This window comes from Strigops habroptila, chromosome 9 (assembly GCF_004027225.2).
Source record: "Strigops habroptila isolate Jane chromosome 9, bStrHab1.2.pri, whole genome shotgun sequence".
Taxonomy (NCBI): domain Eukaryota; kingdom Metazoa; phylum Chordata; class Aves; order Psittaciformes; family Psittacidae; genus Strigops; species Strigops habroptila.
The window spans coordinates 41,826,369-41,851,724 of NC_044285.2; the positions used below are offsets into that span (position 1 = coordinate 41,826,369).

General features: G+C 50.0%; 2 protein-coding genes across 8 annotated transcripts in view; one reads left to right on the forward strand and one right to left on the reverse strand.

Annotated features, from left to right (window-relative positions):
- ARHGEF6 (Rac/Cdc42 guanine nucleotide exchange factor 6) overlaps positions 1 to 15,224 on the forward strand; it is a 42,131-nt gene extending 26,907 nt beyond the window's left edge. For 4 of the 7 annotated variants that reach the window (XM_030498557.1, XM_030498559.1, XM_030498561.1 and 1 more), the window contains 11 exons: positions 1,943 to 2,089; positions 2,935 to 3,021; positions 3,980 to 4,058; positions 4,732 to 4,865; positions 5,129 to 5,254; positions 7,928 to 7,948; positions 8,743 to 8,836; positions 10,163 to 10,252; positions 11,019 to 11,118; positions 11,952 to 12,006; positions 12,884 to 15,224. In XM_030498557.1, the coding sequence (XP_030354417.1) occupies positions 1,943 to 2,089; positions 2,935 to 3,021; positions 3,980 to 4,058; positions 4,732 to 4,865; positions 5,129 to 5,254; positions 7,928 to 7,948; positions 8,743 to 8,836; positions 10,163 to 10,252; positions 11,019 to 11,118; positions 11,952 to 12,006; positions 12,884 to 13,024 (1,074 nt within the window). In that variant the 3' untranslated portion in view covers positions 13,025 to 15,224. The remainder of the gene's footprint in view (positions 1 to 1,942; positions 2,090 to 2,934; positions 3,022 to 3,979; positions 4,059 to 4,731; positions 4,866 to 5,128; positions 5,255 to 7,927; positions 7,949 to 8,742; positions 8,837 to 10,162; positions 10,253 to 11,018; positions 11,119 to 11,951; positions 12,007 to 12,883) is intronic. The other 3 variants (XM_030498558.1, XM_032920180.1, XM_032920181.1) reach the window with 1 other exon arrangement.
- Positions 15,225 to 17,759: 2,535 nt separating this feature from the next.
- Positions 17,760 to 23,918, reverse strand: CD40LG (CD40 ligand). The gene is made up of 6 exons (XM_030497463.1): positions 23,610 to 23,918; positions 21,757 to 21,894; positions 20,692 to 20,737; positions 20,352 to 20,405; positions 20,017 to 20,079; positions 17,760 to 18,148 (listed from the first exon to the last, which is right to left on the reverse strand). Exons 1-6 carry the CDS (start codon positions 23,766 to 23,768, stop codon positions 17,778 to 17,780), a joined length of 831 nt encoding a protein of 276 aa, XP_030353323.1. The 5' UTR covers positions 23,769 to 23,918; the 3' UTR covers positions 17,760 to 17,777.
- Between the last annotated feature and the right edge of the window lie 1,438 nt (positions 23,919 to 25,356).

Here is a 25,356-nt window from a genome sequence, read left to right on the forward strand (position 1 = left end):
AGAGCTGCCCCTCTGGCTGCATGTTCCCAGCAATTGCACACTGGCTCCGTGGTCCCAGCAGGAGGAATGAAGGGATGAAGGATGCTCAGTGTTCTCCGCTGCAGAAAGCCACATGTGGGTGGTGGTGGCAGGGTCCCTTTCATGTCCTTTTGCCTCCATACCCTAATCATTTGCCACCTGAAACCAGAGCGCCCTGTGCTCACTGAGATGAGCTGTGAAAGGTTACCAGGGCTGCCTGACCCAGCTGCTGTGGCCATCGAGTGACTCTTGGTTTTGTTGAGGTTTGCTCCATGGGCATCAGGAGACTTGGACTGTACTGCAGGGAATTTGCTGTGGCCATTGGTGGGGAACAGAGCAAGCAAAGGGCTGAGTCCGAGCTAACAAACCTATTCCTGTGAGCTGTGTTACCTGCACCCCTTCAAGTCCTGCTGCACTGAGAGGAAAAAGAGGGGGAAAAGCCACCCACGTGCACGAAGGTTCTACCCAGCAAAGGTTTTTTCAGTTATTAAGGAAGCTGTAGTCTCTCTCACTTTGTAGCCACTGAATACCTTTCACTACAACTGCTCCAGATGTGGTCCAACTTCCTTCCTTAGCACTGCAGATGCAAGTATTCAGTGCTTAGCAGTGCAGATAAAAGATGAGGAGGAGAAAGTTCATAGAAAACAGGAAAGGGCGATTATGTTACATTTACTTAGAAACACAGCTCTTCTTCCATTTGTTCTGGTAGATAATAGGGGAATAATTCAGTTAAATGACAAGGTGGTGGTAATCTACAGGAGTGCTCGTAAGCAATGGATGGTTTTACTTGAAATGTGCACTTGGGTGCTGAGTAATTTAATGTAATTATGAGACAACTGAAGAGGTTCAGTGTGGATCTGAGGTTAGATGGGCAGAAATGCCCCTCGTGGCTGATGCCTGGTCCCATAGTAGGACCAGGGAGGGACCACGGAGCTGCTGTAATTTGCAGTGGTGCCTCTGCACAGACTGCGGTGGATTGCTGTGGATTTTATATGGATTTGCATCCTGGGAACGTTGGATTTGGAGCACACAAATGGTTGCAAAACCAGAGGAAGCCCCCGCAGTTTGGTTCAAATGTGTGCTTTCAAACTAGCCCCGATGCAGCTTCTCACTTTGAAGATCTGGATAGTCAAAGAGTTTGTATGAAACTGAGCTGGAAAGGAGGAAAATCTCTGCCAGGAACAGGGGTTTGGAAAAACCCAAGTAGCTGGTGAAAACCGAGCCCGGGTTTGGCTTTGCAGCAGTTTTCCCCTTGGCAGAGGGTCAGTCAGAGCAAGTTTTGCTTGGGTTTGCAGGACTGTCTGTTCCATCAGTGCTGTCCTTTGCTTGCTCAGAGCTGCTGAAGGACTGGCGGCTCCGTGGAGCTATTCCAGTGCCCAGCTGCTGAGCATCAGTGCAGTCCTTTCAATTACAGCACCTTCAAAACCTTCTTTTTGTGCTGCTCTGCTGGAACACTGTGTCAAGTCCTGCTTTTGGGTTTGCAGATTCTGGTTACAAAATACCCCCCCATCTGATTGACAGGGGTTTTGCATTGCTGCAGCTAAAACCCTCTTTGCTGGTTGGGCAAAATGGGCAAAACCTCTGTGAGCAGCAGCCAAGTTAGAGACATGTCACTTGTCTTGGGTTTGGAAACTGTGACTCTGTGCTCTCAGAGGTGAGACTGGTTTGGAAAGAAAAGCTTGCTCAGTGCAGGGTGCAAGTTCTATGACATTTCATGTGTTCATTGCTTCATAAATCAGGAGGGTGTGATTTTCTTTAACCAACTCTGTGTAATAGAACCCAAGCAGGTTTTCCCTATCCCTTGCTGTGACCAGCCCTGAGCCCACGTGGCTGTGGGAGCGTTGCTGGTGAAACCATCTTTGTTGGGATGGTTTGAGTTTGCTCCTGCCCTCTTGGCTGATGAAGCACCCCCTGTCATTCCCAGACACAATGCCAGGAGCTGAGGAAGAGGAAACAACTCGAGCTGCAGATCCTTTCCGAATCCATCCAGCGCTGGGAAGGAGAGGACATAAAAACGATGGGAAACATCATCTACATGTCCCAGGTTATGGTGCAGTGTGGCGGAAGTGAGGTGAGTGCAGTGCTCCTTCTCCTGGCTAAAGACATTGTGTCCAAATACCGCCTTGCTCACGGGATCAGGCAGCAGCTACTCTCACTCCAGGCCAGCAAAGCACTGACAAAAAATGCTGATAAATCACTTTACCCAGAGAAGAGCTGCACAATGGGACTGTGCACATCTTTGGAGCCAGGCACCCGGGGGGGCTTACCTTCAGGTCTTTGCTGACACACTCCTCAAGCAGAAGTGTCTCAGTGTCACACAGCACATTAATTTCCCTCTTTCCCCCCTGTGACTGACTCTGAGAAATGAGAATGACTTGTAAGTGTGCATTAGCATAACCATTTTGCACTTCCTGTGCATGCTGTGACGTCCCACTCCAGAGCTGACTGAGCTTTGGAAATAGCTGGAGGGATTCCTGTGCTGCTGGTCCTGAGGCATCACACCACAGACCTTTGCCAGTGGTGTTAAAGCCATGCCTACTGCATGTTTGGTGTGGCAAAGTGCCTGTTCTCACTGAATTCTTTGCTTGCTGTAGCAAATATTCCCCAGGAAGGGAAGAGCTGTAGAATAAAGCCCTGTAGGGCCTAGTCCCAGAGTCTGGTTTGGGATGTGAGATGCTGGAGGACATAAGGTCTTGTGAGGCACTTTGAAATGACTGGGGGAGGATTAGCAGGCAAAGATGTATGCAGGAAAAATTAGTACAGCAATGAGATGCTGTAAAGAAGAAAAACCACAATAATGGGTATAGGGGGGATCTCTCCCGGGCTGTGATTCCAGCTGCAACAAGTTCAGTTTGCTGGAGGAAAACACTTGGGAGGCATTGCAGACTGGACTAACCTACACTCATCTCCCCGCAGGAGAAAGAGGAGCGCTATTTCTTGTTGTTTTCAAACGTTCTGCTGATGCTGTCTGCAAGCCCACGGATGAGTGGGTTCATCTATCAGGTAGGCACGCTCCATTTGAATTGGAAGCTGCAAGGCGTTGGGTGTGAGGGAGGAAATCAGATAGCTTTTATCAAATTCAACCACCCTTTCTGCTTCCTTAAACCTCGCCGGTGTCATGCAAGTGCCCCAGGCTGGGAACTTGGGTTTGGTTTTACCAGGACACTTGGTGCCTTTGTCCTGCCAACTGGTTAAACAGCATTTGGTAAGTGAATGCTGTGAAATTAGGAAGAAGAACCTTCAAAGCATGGTGGCCTACAGGCAGTCCTCAAGAATGATATGGATGTGAAGGTGTCCTGACCCAGCTGTAGGGTTTTGCCCCACATGATTTCAGTGTTGTGCCCTCACTGGAGAATATTTCACTACTATAAAGCCCATTGTAAAGAGCTCAACATTTCCTCTCCACGAGGCACCCCAAAACTCTGCATTTCTTGTGTTTCACCATTTGAATGGCTGCAGCCAGGCTGTTGGGAGCTTGGCTTTTCAGTTGCCTGAAACCATCAATAATACACTCCAAGAGAAGGGTGCTCTTCTGTTGCTGTGTCGTTTGTCATACCCAATGGGAGAGGTTTGGGCAGGATTTGGCTGGGGTATTCAGTTTTCACCCATGAGCAGGCAGTTCAACATACAAAGCAGAAGCACAGGGAAGGCTTCCCAAAAACCAGGGGAAGTTGGTCCTTCTGACTTGGTTGTACAAAAGGTTTGCATCTAGTGAAGGGAAAGGGTAGAAGATGAGCCGGGAATGATTCAGTTGTCATGGGAGCCTCTTCTTAGTGTTTGACCTAGTTGTGCAGGGAAATCGAGATCCATAAATTAAAGGAGACTCTTCCTGCAGTCAGAAGCCTTTACAAATGAGTTTTTAATGGCGATTCCCAAAGAGAAAGGAATTGGCAGGAAAACAAGCAGAACAACCCCCGCTGGGGAGCCGATGCAGACACTGACTCCTCCTCAATTCCCTTAGGGAAGGCTGCCTTTGGCGGGAATGACGCTGACAAAGCTGGAAGATGCTGAAGGGAATGAGCACATGTTTGAAATCGCAGGTCAGTGGGACCCCTGCCTCGGGCCATGCCCCCAGTCCCAACAGCAGCTGCCACTGGAGGTACTGGTGGTCTCCTCCTCGCCCTAGCCACTGCACCATGCTCTTCTGTGCTCTCTCACTGTGTGTTCCCTGAATTCCTGAGCATCTCCCTTCTGGTTGAGGCAACCTCCTCCCAGCTCCCTCCGGCTCTGTCTCCAGGCTGCTTTTGTAGACCTTAGTGTTCTGTATGGGATAAATCAGCCCAGTAGCACTGCTCTGTGCTGTGTGTGCCCTGTCTGCATTCAGCATCCATCCCATGCGGCTGTGAGCACCTTGGTTATTGACAGATTAACAGCTCTAGTCATCAGGGACCTTTCCTAGTGTTCCTCCCAGTTTTCACCAGTTATCTGTGCTGGTGGTATTTGGTGTCAGGGTCCCGTTAACCATGGAAATGTTGCATTTGCTTGCTTTTAACACGAAATAATTCCTCACACATTCATGTCACCAATTCCCTTTGGTTTTCTGGGCAGCTCCCACACTGGGTGCCTGGAGCAGGCAGACAGTCACATCTTTGCCTTGGCCTTTTGCAGTCAGTAGACATTGCAGTCTGAGGAGCATCCTGTGGCTGTGCCGAGTTGAGCTCACCCTGTGTGTCTACTGTCAGCTAAAGACAGTTCTTTCACCCTTTGCCATAGGGAACATGACAGAGCGGATCACTGTGTCCTGCAGCACCAGCCAGGACTTGCACGAATGGCTGGACCACTTGCAAAGGCTGACCAAGGGGACGTGCAACACCATCTCCAAAACACAGTCCTGGAATGCTCATTCGGTGAGTGTCTCATCTTCCCATCTTCTCCATGGCCAGGATTCCCTCACTCTGGGGAGGGAATGCACCTTGATATGGAGGTACAGCTGTAAGACACATGCTACAGTTGTGTTTGTAACTGTGTCGTGCTTGTACCATTCTACATGTATCCTGCCCTAGTTTTGATTCAGTCTAGATGTCTCAAAGGAATTCCCACCCAACTCTTGTCCACCTCTGCATTGCTTGGTGGCTAACAGCCTTCATTTGCTTCTCATCTGTTTTCTCAGACGTTTAGTTCAGCTGGACAGATCCGTGGGCCTCTGGAACCCCCCAAAATCCTCAAGCCCTGGAGCTTGAGCTGCCTCCGTCCTGCTCCTCCACTCAGACCCTCGGCAGCGCTGAGTTACAAAGAGGTAACCATCCCGTGTGCCTGCTGAGCATCCCTACTGCTCGTGTCCAGGTTTCTCATCCCATAGCAGGGGCACAGAAGCTCAGGTTGATGGGATGTTGAGAGCAATGGCTCTGCCAAGCTTTGCCCCAGCCCTGTGATGGGTGCTTGTCGCTGTGGCTGGCTTTGTGCTGCACGTGAAGCGTGAGCACGTGTGTTTGCAGGTCCCACAGTGTTTGTCCCTGGTCCCACAGCCTTGTGTGTCCCATTGACTCCTTTGGCAGTGCCATGGTGGGTGGTGGAGCTGCCTCCTCTCCTCCTCCTGCCTTAGGCTGAGCCATGGGTTCCCTGCTGGGATGTGCTCCAGCTCCAGCCTTGCCCAGGCTGTTGCTGCAGGATGGAGAAGCAGTGCTGCACCAGGAGGAGGAGGAAAAAAGCCTGTTGATGTTTTTCTTGTCTCCCACCCTGTGTTTTGGTGGATGGAGCAGGGCTCCTGCAGCACTCCTTCGCCACCCACCTCAGTGTTTTACACGCCCATACCCTGCATGGGAGGCAGCAGCCCCAGGGATTGCTTCCTCCACAGAAACCTCAAGCCTGGGAGGTAGGAGGTGGCGTGGGGAAACCCAAAATACAGCCCAGCTCTGCTTCTCACCCCCCTGCTGCAACTGCAGCGCTCTCCTTCCCTGCCTCACCGTAAACTTGTGGGATTACTCACCAGCAACTTGGGTAATGTTCCCCTTCCTGAATGAGCACTCTGGTTCTGAGTCAGCTGCCCTTCTTGGTGCAGCAGCCCTGGGAGCATCACTGCCTGGGCTCCCAGGGGGATGGGGGGCTTGGACCTCCCCAGGTCTCAGGACTCAGGGATGGAGAACCCAGCAGCCAAGGGGGCTCTGGGTCTGCTGCTCCAGGTAGAGATTTTAAGTAGCCTCATGGCATTGTGTTACTTTGATTTCTTAGAATGTGTAAAAGAACACATTTCAGTGTGGGAATTAAGTTGTTCAAACAAGCAGACTGGAAACGACCCTTAATCTTTGCATGGTCCAGATCCCTCACATAGACTAAACTGTCGCTTGCATGGTGATTTAAAATAGGCTAGAAAGGCAACAAAGAGGAGAAACTTTCCTGTGTGAAAGTGAAAGGCTGATACTTATTTCTAAGGCAGACCAAACCAACAGCTTGAGTGATATCACTAACACCACGGTCCTTAGTAGTTTCCCAGTTGCCGCCTGGCGTGCAGAGCAGGAGTTAAACTCTTAGTGTCACAACCAGGCACGAGGTTTTGCCACAGAGGGACAGGATGGGATGCTGCTGCGGGCTGCATGGTGGCATGCAAGGTATCGAAGGACCTATCATGTGTTTTGCATAGGAACAGGCTGTGCTGGCCACGGTGGTGGGAACCTAAAGGCCAACAGATCCACCAGAGGCACAGCCTGGTACTGGGTCAGACCATACTCTCAGGGGAGGACATGAGCCTGTGATGACAAATGGGAGCTAAGTTCAGTTTTTGGCCCAAGCAGATCTCCATCTTCCTCATCCCTCCCTCTGGGTGCTCAATCACTAATCACTCCTATTTCACTTCTCTGCTTTTACTTTAAAGTAGGGCACAAAATAAGGTCCGTGCTTCCTGTAATGAAGGTATAATGTCAAATTGCAAAGGTTATTTGCATGGAAGTAAGAGGGGGAGCGTGGATAAGAGATGAGAGATGTTCAGACATCCAGTGTGACTTTACATGTAGTGTAGACAGGCTGGCAGAGTCTTGTGCATTTCCTCGTACCTAGCTGTGTTCAGGAAACCCCAGACCCTGCTTGCGCACTGCACAGCACTCGTGTTATTTCCATTGAAATTGGGTCATTTTTCCTGCTCTGTTTCCAGTAACCATTTGAAATGACAGAGCAGATGCTGTGGGTAAAGCCCTGTGTCAGGATTCAGGTTTGCAAAGTGAAAAAACCCAGGTTTATAGATTATTTCTTCTGCTCTCTTTTCTTTCTTTCTTTACTTTTAAGTGGTGTGCTTTGCATTAGGTGAAGGATTTATGACATCAGGATTCAGGACTTGGCTGGCCAGACGTGTAGGAGAGCCACATGGCTCCCTGAGCCGAGCATCCCAGGGATGGGGTGTCCAGGAGCTCTGCTAGCAGAGCAGGGAGAAGCTGGTGCCCGATGCTGTCGGGCCTCCAGTGAGGATGCAGGTTCCCTGTGAGGAGGTCCCCTTTGAGAAGATGCAGTCCTGGGAGCACCAGGGTGGGCAGAGCATCCCATCATCCTGGCTGGGTTGGGTTGAAAACCACAGGGCTGGCATTGAGCTCTAAGCTGCTCCCCAGGACTCAAATGGAGCCAGGCAAGCAGGGTGGCTGCAGCATTTCTGACACCAATGGGTCCTGCATTTTAAGCACTGTTTGAGACAACCAGCATCTACAGAAACCTACTACTAACCAAGGAGGCATGTTCTCTATTTTTATGTGTTTAGAGTGTATTAATGCCCACTTACCATGCGTTTCACATGTAATGTTTTCAGTTCTGCATGCCACCGTGCTCCTTTGCATGTCGATAGTGCTCTGAAAGCAGTACGGAGGGTGTGCCACATTAATCGCAAGACTAACATTTAAATGTGTTTTAGAATTGTGGATTTAATGGACTTGGTCAATAAAATCATCAATTTCTCACACTCATCTTCTCTTTCTTTGCATATTCATTGTAGAGGATGTCTTATATCTTAAAGGTAAGGGTAGATACATCTCTCTTTGGCTTGTTGTGGCAAAGAATGCTTGTTCCTGTTCACGCTTCTCGTGCTTGCATGACCCTCACTTTGCCTGGCTGTATCAGTGAGTTATCATGAGAGTCAGTAGTGGCTGGCAAGTATATTTTGAGTTAACTCTCAAGAAAGATTTAGTATTATGGTACTTAAACTTCCTGGCAAGGCTCTTCTGCTTAAAATCCTTATTGCATGTAACGTACTAATGCACTAATTCTCTCCAAATCAGCAAGACTTGTAACTCAGTGAAGGAGATAAAAGCTTGTGTTTCTTACCTGTGGAGTGACAGCAAACACTAACTTCGTGTATATTTGTTTGTTCTCTGTGTATGTGTGTGGGATTTATACTCTCAAATGAATGCATTTAGGAGCAGTATTATTTGACAACTGTTTTATATGAGAAATCAAAGCAAGCCAAGGAAATAAACAACATTGTAGGGTTTTCTAACAAAGACCACCAATGTGAGCAGACTAAAAGTGCTATGAATGTGTTTGAAATCTTTGGCTAAAGTATCTTAACCCAGGGTTGAATTTGCTAAGGAGCTAGTCCTGGTGCAATTCCCACCGCTGTTCCAGGCAGCAGTGGGCCACAACTAGCACATGGAAAAGGCAGAAAGCATCATTGTCCCCAACTTTGTCACTGTCTGCTTTATAGTTCTCTCATGTGTTGTGCATAACACAGATAGCTGCATTCAACTGTGCTGCTCTGCTGTTAGAGCTGCCCTTGAATCTGGTTAAACACAAGGCTCTGTTTCTCTATAGGATTCCAGCAAAAGTCCTAAAACAATGAAGAAGTTTCTTCCTAAGAGGAAAACGGAGAGAAAACCATCAGATGAAGAGTTTGTTATCCGGAAAAGTAAGTGTTGTGTTTTCCTTTTCTCCTTGGAGGTTTCTGTGTGCTCAGTGATCCCCATGGGACCTTGGTGCAACAGGATGCCCACATTGGGAGCAAGCCTATGTGCTGCTGAGCATGGGAGGCTTTTGGAAGCGTGCTGGTCCTCAGGCTCCGACAGATCCCCTCCCAGTCATGAGTGCCAGACATGCTACCATCCTAGCACGAGGTCATGGGTTGGGGGTGGTCTTGTTCTGGCTACGAAGCCAAGGAATGACTTCCAAGTAGATAAAAGCTGCTGTAAAGCTGCACATGAACAGTCATCAAAATATGTCTTGAGAGCTGGGACAAACCCTTATGTGGCCATGCCAGGGTCCTGGAACAATGTCCATGGGGAATCAGGGGACACAAAAAGACCCTTTCGCTGCAGGGCTGTCCACCTGCAAAGAGGGATGTCCTGACAGCTCCCTGAAGTCCACTTGGGACACTCCTTGGGGGTTTTACATGGAAGGCCATGGTCACCCAGTGGTGAGCTGAGTGCTCTGATATGGCTGTAGCAGACCCCTTCTAGCAGAGCTGCTCTGCCTACCCATCTCCCAGTGCTGCCTGCACCCAGAGTCAGGCATCACCCGCTGAGCTTTGCTGACAGGAGCAGCTAGAAGTGCATTTTCATACCATTTAGGCACGGTGCTCAATGCCACAGCATGTCACAAAGGTCAGAAATGTAAAGGATCATAGAATCACAGCCTGGTTTGGGCTGGAAGAGACCTTAAAGCTCATCCAGTCCCAAACCCCTGCCACGGGCAGGGACACCTTCCACTAGAGCAGGTTGCTCCAAGCCCCTGTGTCCAACCTGGCCTTGAACACTGCCAGGGATGGGGCAGCCACAGCTTCTCTGGGCACCCTGTGCCAGCGCCTCAGCACCCTCACAGGGAAGAGCTTCTGCCTCAGAGCTCATCTCAATCTCCCCTCTGGCAGGTTAAAGCCATTCCCCTTGGCCTGTCCCTACAGGCCCTTGTCCAAAGCCCCTCTCCAGGTTTCCTGGAGCCCCTTTAGGCTCTGGAGCTGCTCTAAGGTCTCCCCTTAAGGAGCCTTCTCCAGGCTGCCCCAGCCCAGCTCTCTCAGCCTGGCTCCAGAGCAGAGCTGCTCCAGCCCACAGGGCATCTTTGTGGCCCTTATCTGGACTTGCTCCAACAGGATCTCAAAAGGGAATTGGACAAAGTCCCAGAGGCAGTGTCAGTCAAGGAAGCAGCACCCTCTTCCCTTAAGGGACTTGGGAGCAAAGACTGGGGGAGATGAACACAGAGAATGTTACTTTTTGTGATAGAAGTCGTCTGCAATGTTTGACAGGTACTGCTGCGCTGGAAGAAGATGCTCAGATCCTGAAGGTGATCGAGGCATACTGTACTGGGGCAGGTTTCCAGCAAGCTCTCAGCTCAGGTGGGCGCACAACCACATTATTTAGTTCTTACTCTGCCCACAGCACTGATAACCCCTCTGGGAAAAAACAGAGGGTTGCATCATACAGCACTGAGACTCATGCTAGGAAACTGTGTGGTATTCAATCTTCAAGATAAGGGAGCTTCATCTGCCTAGTGGTTTAGTTGCCATTGTTTTTCTTCTAAACACAGAGGATGAAGGAGGTAGGAGGGCAGATGAGACACAGCTATTTCACCAGCACTAAGGAATTAAGCAAACCTAGTCAGGGCCTGTGGCTGTTGGCACTGACAACCTGATGGTAATCTCAGGTTGCATATAGCTTTAGAAAGGAAGCATGAGTATTATCTCTCTATCAGCTGCGTGTTGAAGTTGCTTCATAAGAACCTATCTAACAGCTTCAGCTCTGGAAATAAAACTATTTATCATTGCTGGTGAGATGGCAAATTAAATCACTGTAATGTGAAAAAGAGGGGCCATGGTTCTTCTCAGAGCTCTTGACCCTGCTTGAATGATCTCATTTATAAGTCATGATGCAGATTTATATGCAATGAGTGCTCTTGAAAACTTCCCCATTGCTGCTTTAGCTCCAGGTTGGTGGTACCTATCAGCCTGTATTTAACCATGGCAGATAGCTGGAGGCTGCTGCAGCTCCAGCCTGTCCCCAGCATGCAGGAGCAGGGAGGAGGAGGGCTGCTACCTGCAGAGCGATGTGGGCATCAGGGAAATGTCTCCCTTTTTCATCCTGATGAGTAACTCTTGTACACAGGCTCCCGTAAAGACTCCATCCCCCAAGTCCTTCTTCCTGAGGAGGAGAAAATCATCATAGAGGAAACACGAAGCAATGGCCAGACTGTCACGGAGGAAAAGTAAGCGCGGCTGCTCCCTGATTCCCAATCCCTTGTTGCTTTTTGGGAAGACATGGAAAAGCCAGGCCCTCTCCTTTGGCCTCTGCTGTTATCACTGACTGCTGCCTTAGTCCTGGCAAGAACCACCAGGCTATTTCAGTTGCTGTTTTGTCCCTGTTTAGGAACAGAGCTGCATTCCCAGCTGCTCTGACGTGGCTGCAGCCCTTTGGGAGTCTGGGAAGTGGGTCCCAGGAGCCAGTTGATGGAGTCCCAGAGCTGATCCAGATGCAGCTACTGAGGTCAGGGAGGACAGAACCAAACAAGTGGCTCGTCCAACTACTGCCATACTGGGATGCTGCTGCCCCTTGGGAGCTGCAGGGCACCCCATCTGCGAGTGCTCTGCTATGTAGCTTCAGCAGCTGGGTGACTGCACTGATCCACTCCTCACCCAAACAATGCATTCCTTTCATGCTTAGCTTTTTGTAGCATAACCTCAAGGGATCAAGGCCATTTTACAAAAGACACTCAGGCATTTCCAGTTCTAAAATCATGGTTATTTATTGCAGTAGCATGAGCAAGGAAGCCAAAGCCACAGACCTTTGTTGATAACTTCAAGAGAGCAGAACAAGGTATTTTTCTTGAGGTTTGAGAAGAGAGCCCTGAATTTTGGACCAGTGGCCTAGAAATGCTCCTGAGCTGTGTTTCCAGAGTCCCTTCATAGGCAGCAGCAATAGCAGCAGCTTGATGCTTGCAAAGCAGAGGCACCTTCCCCATCAGCACCTCACTCACAAAACCTCCCATGCTTGTTGCTGTTTTGCTGCACTCCAGCTCTTTCCTTGCATTTCTTTCTGCAGGAGCCTTGTTGACACGGTTTATGCACTGAAAGATGAAGTCAAAGAACTGAAGCAGGTAATCTGAGGGGGATTGTTTGTGCTGGGAGTTGAGCAAAAACCAGCCAGGCTATACTGGGGTGTTGTCCTGGACTGATTGGTGTCCAGGAAGAGTCTTGACCAATGCTGGTCTAATCCTGCAGCTCCCTGAATCAGCTCACCATGCAATTGCTCGAGCCCCAGAGGCAGTAGGAGGGCAGGAGAAGTTGGTCTTTGTGGTAACATGAAACTTTCCCCCTACTCTAAAAGCTCTTTCAACTTGACTGGAGTAATGGGTTCAAACTAAAACAGGGGAAGTTCAGGGTAGATGTAAGGAAGAAGTTCTTTACTGTGAGGGTGCTGAGGCGCTGGCACAGGGTGCCCAGAGCAGTGGTAAATGCTCCATCCCTGGCAGTGTTCAAGGCCAGGTTGGACAGAGCCTTGGGCTACGTGGTCTAGTGTGAGGTGGCCCTGCCTGTGGCAGGGGGTTGGGACTGAATGATCTTAAGGTCCCTTCCAACACAAACCAGTCTGGGATTCTATGACTGTTCATTTTATAGGGGTCTGGTGGATACCAGTTCTTGTAGACTGAGAGGAAATACATCCTCCTTCCTCCAGCCCCAAGCCTGGAGGTGCGAGACAGCACCCCAGAGGAACAGGGTCCTCCAACCTAGGCTAAAATTAGGTTTCCAGGAGGATGCTTCTGCCTGCCCAAAGTCACTGGGGCTCGTGTGCAGGTCCGTAAGGTAGTAAGGGTCTGCTTAAGACCACAAGTGACCTTTGTTGTTCATCCTCAACACGTGACATGTCAAATGTCCCTGATACTTCATCACCTTGGAGGCACCAGGCAGTGCCTCGTTGCATAAAGTGCGGGTGGGCATCGACTGCATCTTTATTCCTTTATTCTCACCTCACAGGAGAACAAAAGGATGAAACAGTGTTTGGAAGAAGAGCTGAAATCCAGGAAGGACTTGGAGAAGCTGGTGAGGAGGCTGCTGAAGCAGACGGATGAGTGTGGCAGGGAGGACACGGGGCGCAAGTCGTCCCTGATCGCCTGAACTCGGGGAGAAGCTGCTGGCAGTGGTGTGTGACCTCAGGTGTTTTTTGGGAAGCGGAACTGGATCCTTTGCCTCTTCTTGCTCCTTATTTTGTTGGTTTGGGGAATTTTGTTACCAAAAAAAAAAAGAGTCATAGAGAAAAAAAAAAAAATCATAGTTTTCCTTCCATGCAGTAAGGAAATAAACCAGAAACAATCAATCACAGCTAAACCAGTAAGCAAGCGGTCCATGATTCACAATTCATCTGCAGCAACTAATACCTCATCGTACCTGCTACTGGGAGCAAATACAAACTCTGCTAATGATTGCTGCTCACAAAGGGTTTGGCAGCAGTTTCCTAAGAGGAAGCTTAAGCACTTTTTAATGCTTTCATTCTTTTCAAAAGCACCGGTACCTATTTATTGAATGAAAACATTATTGAGGTGGCATTGAGCAGAAACCAAAAAGCACCGTGCTCCTCTTTTCAGATAATCACAACTGGGGAAGCTCTTCCCATCCACCTTCTTGTTCCCCATTAGTTGACTGTAGCGAACTTAGAGCCCAGCAATACTGTGGTTCCCGTGTGGCCTTGATCCTGATTCAAATGTGCAATTATCATGAAGACATTGGAATTCCTTGGGGAAGTGAGAGCTGGAGCACCTGTCAGAGCGCATGGGAAGGTGTGTTGCACAGTGCTGCCTCCTGACAGCTCGTGACTAGCACAACAGGTAACTGCTCTTCTGTCCCCCCATCCCTTCCCTTATGCATGACCTACAACTCCTTCCCCCTGCTTTGTTTTCATATTGAGTGTCCAGGTATTGTATCAGTTTAGAGTTTTGCTGTGCTTCCCCTCGCAGGACGGGCTTTTCTCTATATGAAATATAGACACTGCTTGACAACCAACACCACCCCCCAAACGTGCTGGTTCCCTGCTTCCTTCACCTTAGGCTCACCGACGCTCCTTCCCAAAGGCTGGGAATGTAGCCAGTGGCCACTTGTCCCCGCCATGGCCCCAAAGGGGCTTTCTGCTAGGGAAAAGGAACTTTCTCTTGGGATAGGAAAGTTATTTATGCTTTGACAAGAGCTGGAACGCTCCTGGGGCACGGATATGCAACACCCTTCAGATTCCTGCACAGCTCCTCGAACACAGCACACAGGCAACATGCATATGTATCAGCTATCTCCATCTTATTTGGTGTTTGTTATACCCTCATTTAGAACAACTGTTTTCCTTCCTTCCTTAGCAGCATTATAAAAGTAACCTTCTGTTAAAGCTAATGATAAGTCTTATGTATATCACTGGGATCACTGGGCAGCATGGTTCCAGGGTGTGCAGACACACCACAGCTCCTCAGTTCATAGGTTATGTTGGTCATGAAGGACATAACAGAGGCAATAATTAGAACTCCCTCCTTGCAGTTAGAATTGAGCCAGAGCATGGTAAATGGTGTTTGGGGAGAGCTACGCTCCAGAACATCACAAGGAGCCGGAAAAGAAACCCTCATTAAGCTGTTTTTAGGACAGAACAAAGGTTCTTTTTTGCTCCAGAGCATCCCATCTGGATGGCAGCTCTCCACATCCTCACCCGGGCACACCATGGAGTAGTTTGGTTGGCAGACAGGCCCTGCTGTGCTGGTTAATGGTATTCCAGGGTGCTGCACATGGGATGCGGCTGTTCCGGGATGCCATATCCAGACCCCCTGGCACTGTCCTGTCCTCCTGCCTGCCCAGAGGTGGGATGGGGACCAGGCTTAGGCACGCAGCCCGTGCAAGGAAGCAAACCAAGGGCCATTCGCACTCCAAGGAGAGGGTAGAAACGTTTCCTCGCTGCCCCCCGGTTGAGTTGAAACCCGTGCTGTGTACATATGCATGTGTGTGAGATGTAACGTGGTGGAGGGCACACTGGGACTGTTTGGATCAAGCATTTTGTCAAGAGCTAGAAGCCAAAAAAAGACAAGAAACTAAACTAAAAAGGAAAAGAAGCCATGCCGGATGGACAGCAATGTTTCCATATTTACTTTGTTTACAGTGCTTTGTAAATAGGTTCCAGTGAGTCTGTCTTTAGATGGATGTTGTGTCAGCTGCCTTCCAGTTTATCTTTGTCATGTAGGTTTATTTACTGTAACTACTTATGCAAGTTCAACTTTTCTAACATGTTTTTATTTTGAACAGTTTTTTAATTGACATTTTCAACAAATAAAGAAAGGACAAAAAATCACTTCTTGGCTCTTGGGGCTGCTTCCTTTGTTTCCACCATGATGCTCTGAGCATCCCGGATGTGCTCAAAGCGCCCATGGCTGCATCACCTATTGGTGGGGATACTGGTGCAAATGGTGTTGCTAGCACAGGATCTGTTACTCCCACCATCACCCAGACTGCAGCAGGGAAGGGGCCCTCATCCAAGAGGAAGGAGATGCATTTCCATCCCTCAAGCCCTGCTTGCACCCTGCTACCAAGGATGCTGTATGGAAAAGCAGCCGCTCTCCGCGGCACTGGCAGGATGCTGTAGATAAGTGACTTCCTGCCTGTTTGAGATTTGATTTTATTCTTTTTTCTTTAGTTAATGTGTGTGTTTTTCCTGGCATTTAGGTGTGGTGACAGGATTTCCTTTGGTCTACCGCTCGGACAATACTTCTTCTCCTTTTAACTCTTTGGTAGAGATGGGCCGTGCTTTCAGCCTGCAGCTGAAGCAGGAGGGCTGGATCATGCTTTCCCTCCCCAAACACAGCACTCGGAGCAGGAAAACGAACAAGTGGAAAAGAAACACTTGGGCACATGGTGGAAAAAACACTGAAGTCTGCAAGGGAGACCCAAGTGGCACTTTAGGGACTTCAAGGAAGAGGTAGAGCAGGGCACCTCCCGCCCCAGGTACCCCAGAGGCGGTGCTGGGCATGAGAGCAAGGAGGAGGCATCCCGCAGGCTCATCTTGGAGGGAGCATCTCCACTCCCGTGTCCCCATGAAGCAAGATCCAGGCCTTAACCAGAGAGGATCCTGCTCTCCTAATGCATACAGGGTCCCTTTGGACCGCTCTCTTACGCCAGCTCCCAAATGGCCCCTTTGCATGACCCAACTCCAACACAGGCAGCAACAGCATCCTCCAAGCAATGGTGCTCTGCTCCAAATTACCATCAACACGAAAAAACAGGAAAATAACCCCCAACAGCTTAATCTGCACAGCCCAAAGCACTGCTTGAGCTGGGGATGCTCTGGAGGTGCCCATTCATCGTGGGCTGCTCCCACTGGTCACCCCAATACAGCACAAGTGCCCCCAACCCAAACTGGATTGGGGGGAAGTAGTCTCCCTTGCCTCCAAGCAGGGGTGCACACAGTGAATTTGGCCTCCTTGAAGACTCTGTCAATGGGGACCCTGCCCCAACCAGGGGAAAGGGCTGTCACCAAGCAAGGGGTGCCAAGGTAAGGCTGGTACCAAGGCACTCGGTAAGAGACCCTGCTTGGAAACTGGCATCCAGCAGTGCAATGGCCTGTGCAGACCATCCCAGCACCGTGCTAGGACCAGCACTGCAGCCTCCAGCCAAGCAAACCCTAAGCACTGGCCACATGTGAAAGCTCTTCCACTTCCAACCCTGTGGGATTCCAGGAGTATTCCCAAACTTTTGCACTCTGTCAAGTGTGACCTGTACAACCAAATGCTCCAGGCTTGCCACCTTTGCCATCTTCAGATGCCTTTGAAGAATACCACATCAACATCCTTTGTGCCCTGCTGTTGCTCAGCTCACCTTCCCTTCAGGCCAAGCTGGAGAAGAGGGTCAGGGAGACCCTATTGTGCAGTGTAACCCCTGCCCAAGAGGGACTCCTGCCTGTGTGCACAGTCCTGCTCTCCTACAGCTCCAGGAATAGTGCTGCTGTGGGCACGTCCTTCCTGAGGACAGACAGAAGATGCTCTTGGAAGTGCACAAGCACCTTGGAGGGCTTGGGAAGACACAGTTGGTCCTGCCACCGCCCTGCTTTCTTAGTCCTCCTCTTAGGGTAGGAGGGGTTGCAGGAGAGGAGACAGGTCCAAATTTGATGATGGTGGCCAACATCCCTTCTACCTGCAGAGGTGGGAGGAGGACAGTCTGGTGAGAGGATTCGGGTCATGAGAGCAGAGCACAGCTGGTACTTTACCCACACTGCAGCTTGAAAGTCAGCCACCAATTGTCCCTCATGCAGCTGGCCAAGGCTGTGTCACCCTACATGAGAAGGCTGGTTGAGTTTCATAGGCAGGCATGAGTGGAAAAAAGGGGTTTCTCAAGACAAAGCAGGCAGTTAGGGTGGCAAGGATGCATCACCACCAGCCAGCACATAAGGCCAGCGCTCGGCTGACTGATTCCTTTAGAGGAGACCTTCCTAAGCCTTTTCATCTTTTTCCGCTGCTGTTTTGTAAGCAGATTGGTACAGGAGATACATGAGTATGAAGGATGGAGAAGCCTGAGCCATCCTACGTTCTTAGGAAAGATACGTTGATGGTGGAGTTTGTCTTGTGACATAACGGGGACATCCACCCTTGCATGGTGGACCCAGACACACAACACCAGCACGCACCGAACCGTTGGCACTGAAAGAATAGAGCAAGGTGCAAACAACAACAGCTTCAGACTTTGTTCCATTTGTGTTCTTGGGGCCCCTTGGCCCTCATTAATAAATAACAAAATATACAAATTAAGAAACAAGGAAACCAAAGAGGCAGAGGGACATAAATAGGGGAAACAGGGAAAGCCACTTTGCTCAACAAAGTCGGGCTGGACCTCCCAGCTCAGGGCAGTCCCCTTCTCACTACAGCTTGAAGATGCCGAAGTAGGTGCTGCCCTGGTTGTAATTCACTCGTGTTGAGTCTGTCACGTTGACAAAGACCATGTCACCTTCCCGGAGCTTGAAGACACCTCCCTCCCGGATGGACTGGAGCTTGCAGTAGGACGTGGAGGTGCTGTGTGTGTCTAGTCCTCTCAGCAAGAGCCGGTCCTCTTCCATGGGGAGATGCAAATAAATATAGAGAGTGAAGGGTGCCAAAGTTGATTCCTTGGTGCAGAAGCTGACTTGGGAGTAGATGTAGTAGAGCCCTTCTTCCTTCACCTTCAGTTTCCCTTCCTGGTAGGATATCAGGTCGTTGCTCGTGGGGCCATACATCGTTGTCTTCCACTCTAGCACTGTAGGGTGAAAGCATTGCAGATGAGTTGGGAGAAAGACATCCAGTTTGGCATGCTGATTTTGGGGGGACACCCTACAGATGCTTGGCATCACAGCCTGTGTCTGCTGCAGGGTGCAGGGGTGGCTCCTGCCCCCCCCAGGACACCATCCCCAGCCGAGGGAGCAGCGTCCCCTTCTCTGAGGCCAGGACAAGTTTAACTCATGTTTCTGGTCACTGGCCTTGGCACCCTTGAATCGATTATGCGAGCAGAGGAGCATTTTGCTTCCTCCATCCAACCAAGTGGAAATGCTGAGGGTGGAGGATTACACACAGTTGCCACTACCAACCAAACACCCTCATGTCTGCCCCTATGGGGTTGCTATCTCCATGGCTTTCAGTGGCACTGCCAAAACACCCTGCAGCTCCCATCTTCAGAGGCTCCCATCCCAGGACACACAGTTTCTCCCATCTAGGTGCTGACGCTTTGCAAAGGCAGAGCAAAAATAAACATCCCACAGTTCTGGTCCCTGGCAAGGTGCAGAGCTGGAAGGGTTTTGCATGGCAAATGCTGCCTCCACTGCCCATGGAGACCTGCCATGGCTTTTGGGACACTATCAGTGTCATCAGGGTAGCTCATGAGCGTGCCTTCCTGCTGGAGTCAGTACAGATAGGTCAATACAGAGACCAGGAAGCCATGGCCACAGGGGCTGAGCTCAGCTACAGCCTCCACGAGGGACTTTGGACCTTCCCCAGCCTACAGAGACACCAGTGGGAGCAGCAAGGGAGAGCAACCTGGCTCCAAGGGGAATAATGGGTTCAACAGTCCCAGCGCAGAGTCCCAGTCCCTACAGAGGGATGGCACGGGAGGCCCTGGCGATGCACACAGCCTGTGGGCCATGCCTGTACATCCCGTGGGGAAGTTTCCAATGCGCCCAATGCCAAGCTCCAGGCAGCAATTGCAACCTGCTTTATAGGCTCAACAAGTGCTCGAGCTGGGAGAGATTTAAAATGCAGCTAGCTTCTCACTTCTTTGATCTTATCTAACACTAAGCTTTCCACAGGTAGACCGAGCTCTGGGTGAAATGCTGCGTCAGAGATGAAAAGAGCACTCGCTGATTACTGGCAGTTTCTGCAGAATTAAAGCAGAGGTGCCCAGATTGTGAAATCCATGGCACAGACTGACTTGCAAGCTCTTACTTGGATAATCCTTGCTCTCACATGATGCCCCTTCGCTAGGGTTGTGCTGGGGAAGGGAGATGTGAGAGCAACCGTGGTCTGTGCCAAGGGATGCACAAAGGCGAATGGACCCACGTGCATCCCTCAAACCTAACGTGGCCATGGCTGTGAGTAAGTGCATATCGCCTGAATCAGTCTGGAGCTATCTATGTTGTGACTATGAAGTCACATACTGCTACCAGGACCACTGTGGGTGAGAAGATGCTTAGATCTTAGCAGACACAATATGCCAGCAGAGCCCTCCTGCAGCAAGACATGGCCAGGAGAGCAAAAGCATTTTTTCCTGGGTTTTGAGTCCAAAAGATTTTTCTTAAATACAAAGAGAAATGGTTTTCCACTCATAGAAAACACTGCAAAGGTTAAGCCATTGCAGTGCATTTCTAGGAAAGATATATAGGATATATATATTTCTAGGAAGGTGTATGTAAGGCTACTGAGGACAGCTGGCATGGGATGCACGAACCCCATGTGGCAGAGGTGCGGGTGGTGATGTGACCACTGGGAATTTGGCTCCAGCTTTCATGCTGGAGTTATAATGTCCCTGTTCCTGCCCTTACAGAGCCACGGGGCAGTAATCACGGGCCAGGGAATGGACACTGCCATGTCCCACTGGCTCCCTAGGCAAGGCAGTGTCAAGTGGGTCTGTCTTACCTGAGACTCTCTTGCTGCGATTGTGACCTGCCAGATGGACTGCAATCGGCTGCCTCTTCTCCACTGCAATTCAGGAAGGTCGGGGTTATTGATGTCTTGGCACCCACTGTCCCCCCAGGGCAGCCCAGCTCCTCTTCAGGGACCGCTCCACCTTTATCTCTCTATGGGCCAAATCCAGTTCAGAGACACAAAGTCCACCCCATCAGCTTGGAGTGAGGCAGGATCTGGCCTCTGCTCAGCAAAGACACTTGGTTGCCTTCAAGGTGGAGCCACTGGGGGATAAAGCCCATGGAGGAGACTGGGCTCCCATGGAAGAGGATGCGTCCGCTCCTTACCTGCCACAGGGGTCTCGTTCTTGTGCATCGAATGAGGATGCTCGTGCTCGTGGCCTGCAATGCAACAAGGCCACGGATTTAATTGTGGATTCATTTTCATTGATGTAGGCACCTTAGCATCCAGAGCCGCCTGCCCTGGTGACACAGCCATGCCCAGTGCCCCACCTCTGCCAGCCCCATGCCACGTACCCCCATGGGGATGCCCCAAACCCCAACCCCATCCCCTGCCTCTGTGCCATGCCCTGGTGCTGAGCAGGGTGAAAGAAAGCCCTTCCAAAGCCGAGCTACTCCTCCTGCCCCTTCGAAGCCACGGGTGCACTGGCAGCACCAGGGAGCTCACCTCTTTGCATTTCAAATTTGGGCTGCTCCTTGCTGGCTTCCCTGTCCTGTAACAACAGCAAAAATATATGGTTGAGTTTTAAGGATGTACAAATCAATGATTTTGAAAGCTTCTATATAAAGGATGCTCTGGTCACTTCTTGAGTTGGTGCTTTTTGGCCCCAACAGCCCTGCCAGCTCTGGGCAGAGGGTACCCGAAACCACAGATCCTCTCCAGTACCATCCCCAGCATCACATATGGCCATGGGCTGACTGGCTGCTGGCAGGCGGGGGGTTGTAGGGTTTATGATCTTTGCACGAAAATTGATTTTTGTGCAATTAAAACGATGGGATGGGAAAAGTTTATTTGAGAAACAACCAACCAACCACCTCCTTTTCATTTAAAACCATGTTGGAGAGCCATGCTGTAGAGCAAGCTGGGCACATCCCTGCCCAGGACTGCTGAGCAGGGCCCATCTCAGACAGTTTTCTGCTGTCGGATGGGTACTGATGCAGACCTGAGGCATTTGATGTCATTGGGCACGGACACCCAAATACGAGGAGCCTCTGCACTGGCTGGTGGTGCCATCACTGGGCCCGTGGAGTGGCATCCTTCTCCTCTCCCCACCGCTGACTGATGGGACCTGTGCTGCCCGGCCCAAGCCTTGTACCCTCATGGACACCTGGGCAAAGTAGGTGGCCACAAGCATCCCCACAGCCACCCAACACAGGATCGGAGCAAGGTGCCAGACAGCAGGAAAAGAACCTTTATCAGACCAGGATGAGAGCGTAGAACCAGGGTGGCTGCAGCTCCATCCCTCCAACCACAAGCACTGAGCATCGCTCCGCAGGGATCCCACCTGCAGCTGGGTGTGCTCTGACCAAGACCATTTTGAGGCAAAAATGGATGAGATTTTTCAATTCTATCAATAGAATATAAAAATGGAGTGTAAAACTAATCCAGTGTAAAAAGGGGCATGTGCTGTGCCGCCCCAAGGTAAAGGGCACCCATGGGGTGAAGCTGGCTGGGTGTCTGGAGCCCTCCTCCATCTTCAGTGGCGTCTTTATACACCTAACAGCAGCGTACCTTGCACTGGAGGTCCTGGAAGGCCTTTAAAATCTTTTCACAGTCCAATAACGTTGACTTCTGGCCTTCTGGCGTCTGACATTTCTGTACTTTCCTCAGGAAGATGTAATCTTCGTTCAGGTTCAACACCTCTTCCATCTGCCAGCGAGGGAGACAAGAGAGGGTGAATGGAGTGTTAGTGGGAAACCTGCAATGGCTGGGAGCGGAGCCACACTGTATTCCTGCCAGGGATAAATCACAGCCTGGAAAGCTCAGGATCAGTTGTTCAGCATCGGGATGAGCCGGGCAGACACACTGTGGGTACTAAGTACTCCCATCAGCCGCCCGGCACGGCATCCGCACCCGCATCCACCAGGAATTGCTGACCCTGGTTGGTAACACTGGGTAAGAGGAGGATTACTCAGGATCCCTTCCTGTTTTCTATCACCTTGATCATGAATTTCAATTTCCCACTGTGCTTTTCCCAAAAGGCAAGTAGCAAATATCCACCCGCCTGCATTGACAGGCACAGAAATCTCAGCGAGTGGATCAGTCCATCCCAGCTCGGATCCAGTTGGGATGCTTGCTCAACTCCACACTACCCTGTCCATGCAGGGTGGCTTTTCGCTGTTTAAAATTGACTTAAAGAGCAGCCAGGAGACCAAAAGAACTTGTGGGTTGAGGCTGAATTCTGCCAAGAGCTTCAGATTAAGAAAATCTGAGAGCCATAGACAGATGATGATAGATAGAGAGAGAGATAGATAGATAGATGATAGATAAGTAATAGATAGATAGATAGATAAACAAACTGCTTTTTGAAATTACACTTGTATTTTAGTAAAGACCCAACATCCAGTTAAAGGTAAGGAGAAGTGCAGACAGACATGAGGACACACAGCCTGACAGAGTGATTTGAGGTTCAGGTTTGAAGCCCTGCCTGCAAGGTCTGAAGGCAGCTGAAATCTTCTACCCACCCATAACTGTGTCTCAGCTGCCTCTGGGGACTCTACTCATCCCTTCACCCCAGGCTGCAAACTCCATGTAGCAAAGTCTCCTTCCACCCCCCTGCTTTTCAGCCCCTCAAGCTGAGGGTTGCTCCTCACCCTTGAAGATCAGAAGTCACTCACTTAAATGTCAATTTAAGTTGAGACAGTGCGTTTAAAAATCACTAGTGATGATCTTATCATTGTATCTGGTAAAGAGAACTCGGTCTGGGTTTTAGACACATTCTGTTTCTTTAGCTGTTTCTGGTTTGGAGGAAAGTAGCTTCAGATTGGTGATTTTAAGCATCATGCAGTCATGGCAATATCAAATCCAGCTTTTTAGCTTTTGATTCTTTGGTAAATATTGTCCCAAGTATGAGACGGGATCACCAATAAAGTGTCTTTTCAATAAAAGCCCAAGCACTAAGATCCACTCTTTTCTTCCCTAAACACAAAGACAGCAACTGAAGTGAGATGTTGGTCAAATTCACACATACAAACACTAAAAAAAGTTGCATTTCTGGACACACACACCCCTGTCCTCGTGATGAGTGCCACCAGAAAAACCACCAATGAACCTAAAATAGCCACTTGTGTGTTTAAGCCACACTCTTCTCTCCCTGGACTGGCCACGGTTTGCTATTAATGGCTCTTCTTCATCGATCTATTCTTGTTCTGTTAACGAAGGGAACAGATCTCTTCCCCACATACATCTTAGCGGCAAATTAAAGCAGAAATGGGAACATGGGTGTAATAAATGCCATTCCTTCATCCATCCAGTGGCTGGTATCATCTTCTACCATGTTCATCCTTTTGGTGAGCCCATCTCACCACAGCTGAAGGCAAATCGTGTTAGCAACCCAGCAGAGGCAACTTTATTTCTCCACTTACCTTATCCATCTTCATGTGAAGATACAAACAGAAGAGTACGGTCCCGATTGTCTGTGCTACAATAAATACAACGAGGAAGCCCATGAACATTTTCATGGTGCTGGGAGAGGTGCTGCTCATGGGTCGGGGTGTCGCAGGGCTGTAGGGTTCGTTCATCATCCACACACGTTGATGGGGCTCCTTCAAATGAGCTGCTTGCAAGTAGCATGAGAACTGTTGTGTGAGCACCCACTGCTCAAGGGATACAGGTTGCAGCAACCTACACTTCCTGGAAAAACCTCTTCGTAGTGGGTAGGTTTGTTCACTACCATCTCCCACAACAAAAAGAAGGTTGTTTAGACTTTCTTCTCTGGTGTACTTCCATGCTTTTTTCCTATTGTTCTACCAGAAGCAGAAAGAGATTCTTATTCCATATATTCATATTTGCCCTTAAACCAGTCCAGACTATGCCCCAGTGGGGTTTTTTTTCCTGCTGTGGATGAAAGTTTCATGACAAATTGTCTTCAGAGAAATGAAGACCATGAATACAGGACAGAGCTGCTAAACAGGGGCTAGGAAGCACCAGAAAATCAGTTGTTTCCCAAAAGGGGAAGAAAGTTTCTTTATCCTCTGCTTCCTTCATGAAAAGGGTGATTTTGTAGTGGATACACTTGGCTGAGACAGGCAGGTTGTGCTGGTTTCTGGCCTTCCTTTGTGCTCCTGATGGGTGAAGTCTCTCCTTGGGTAGGCTGAATGATCCTGGAGAAAGGACCACCTCCATGGGCACTGCAACTCTAGCGTGGGCACAGCTTTCATGTTCCTCAATAGACAGTGGGACTTCGGGTCTTGGTGCTTGGTATTGCTTTGGAGAGATGAGTTTTAAACAGCTTTAGTGATACCGTAGTGAGGCGCTCACCCTGCACCCAAGAGCACAAGCCATTTCAGACCCTGTCCCTGCTTATCCATGTTACTTCTACCTATGTATCTGTGCATGAAAAGGGCTGTTGGGGATGCTGGCTGCTGACCTCCCAGCATCACCTACCTGCAACGCTGAGCAACCCATGTCCCACCTATGTCCCCACACCTCTCCAGCCAGCAGCAGGGAGGCAAGATCCTGCCCCCAAGCTCTTCAGGCGTCTGGTGCTTGTGCAGCCGTGCACCACCGATAATGCAGAGTAAATGCAGAGGGGTCTCACTGCTTGCAGCAGGGGACAAACCTCCTTTTCTGCATGTAAAGAGGATCAATCTGGGTTCCTGTTGGGGTGCAGAGGAGCAGGGCTGCACTGTGAGGAGGGCTGCTTGGAAGACAGCCACCAAGCCATCATGTCAAGTTGTTTTGAATGTCATATGCTGAAGGCAATGCTCTTATCAGATGTGCATGCAGCCAATAAAGGGCTGGATCCTGCTCGAAGCTGGGCACTGGTCCCCAGCAGCCCCAGGAGAGAAGAGAAGGGTGCACAGCACCTTGTCGGGGCTGCTCAGAGCGTTGCAGGATGGAGTCCAGCGGTCGCTTTTGCTGCCTACCCTCTCTCTCGCATCCTGTCCTGTGTGGTTAGGGCGCTTGTGAGCTGCAAATGCAAGAGCTGGTAATGAAGCACAAACACCTCTGCAGCCGAGTCAGAGTCTGACCTTGGCAGGTCACCGTGCTCCTAAATATAGCATCCAAATCACAAGTGTGGGATGGCACCCGGGTCTTCGTGGGAAGCAATGGGCAGAGGACAGCGCCAGGGCTGGGGCCCTGGATGGTGCTTTGGAGCCTCACCATGTC

Excerpts from the sequence above, each read along its gene's own strand:
- CD40LG (XM_030497463.1), bottom strand. The coding sequence starts at position 23,768 with ATGATGAACGAACCCTACAGCCCTGCGACACCCCGACCCATGAGCAGC. Across the intron at positions 20,738-21,756 it reads TCCAGGACCTCCAGTGCAAG|GACAGGGAAGCCAGCAAGGA; the intron begins GTACGCTGCTGT and ends CTGTTGTTACAG. Across the intron at positions 18,149-20,016 it reads TCGCAGCAAGAGAGTCTCAG|TGCTAGAGTGGAAGACAACG; the intron begins GTAAGACAGACC and ends TTCACCCTACAG.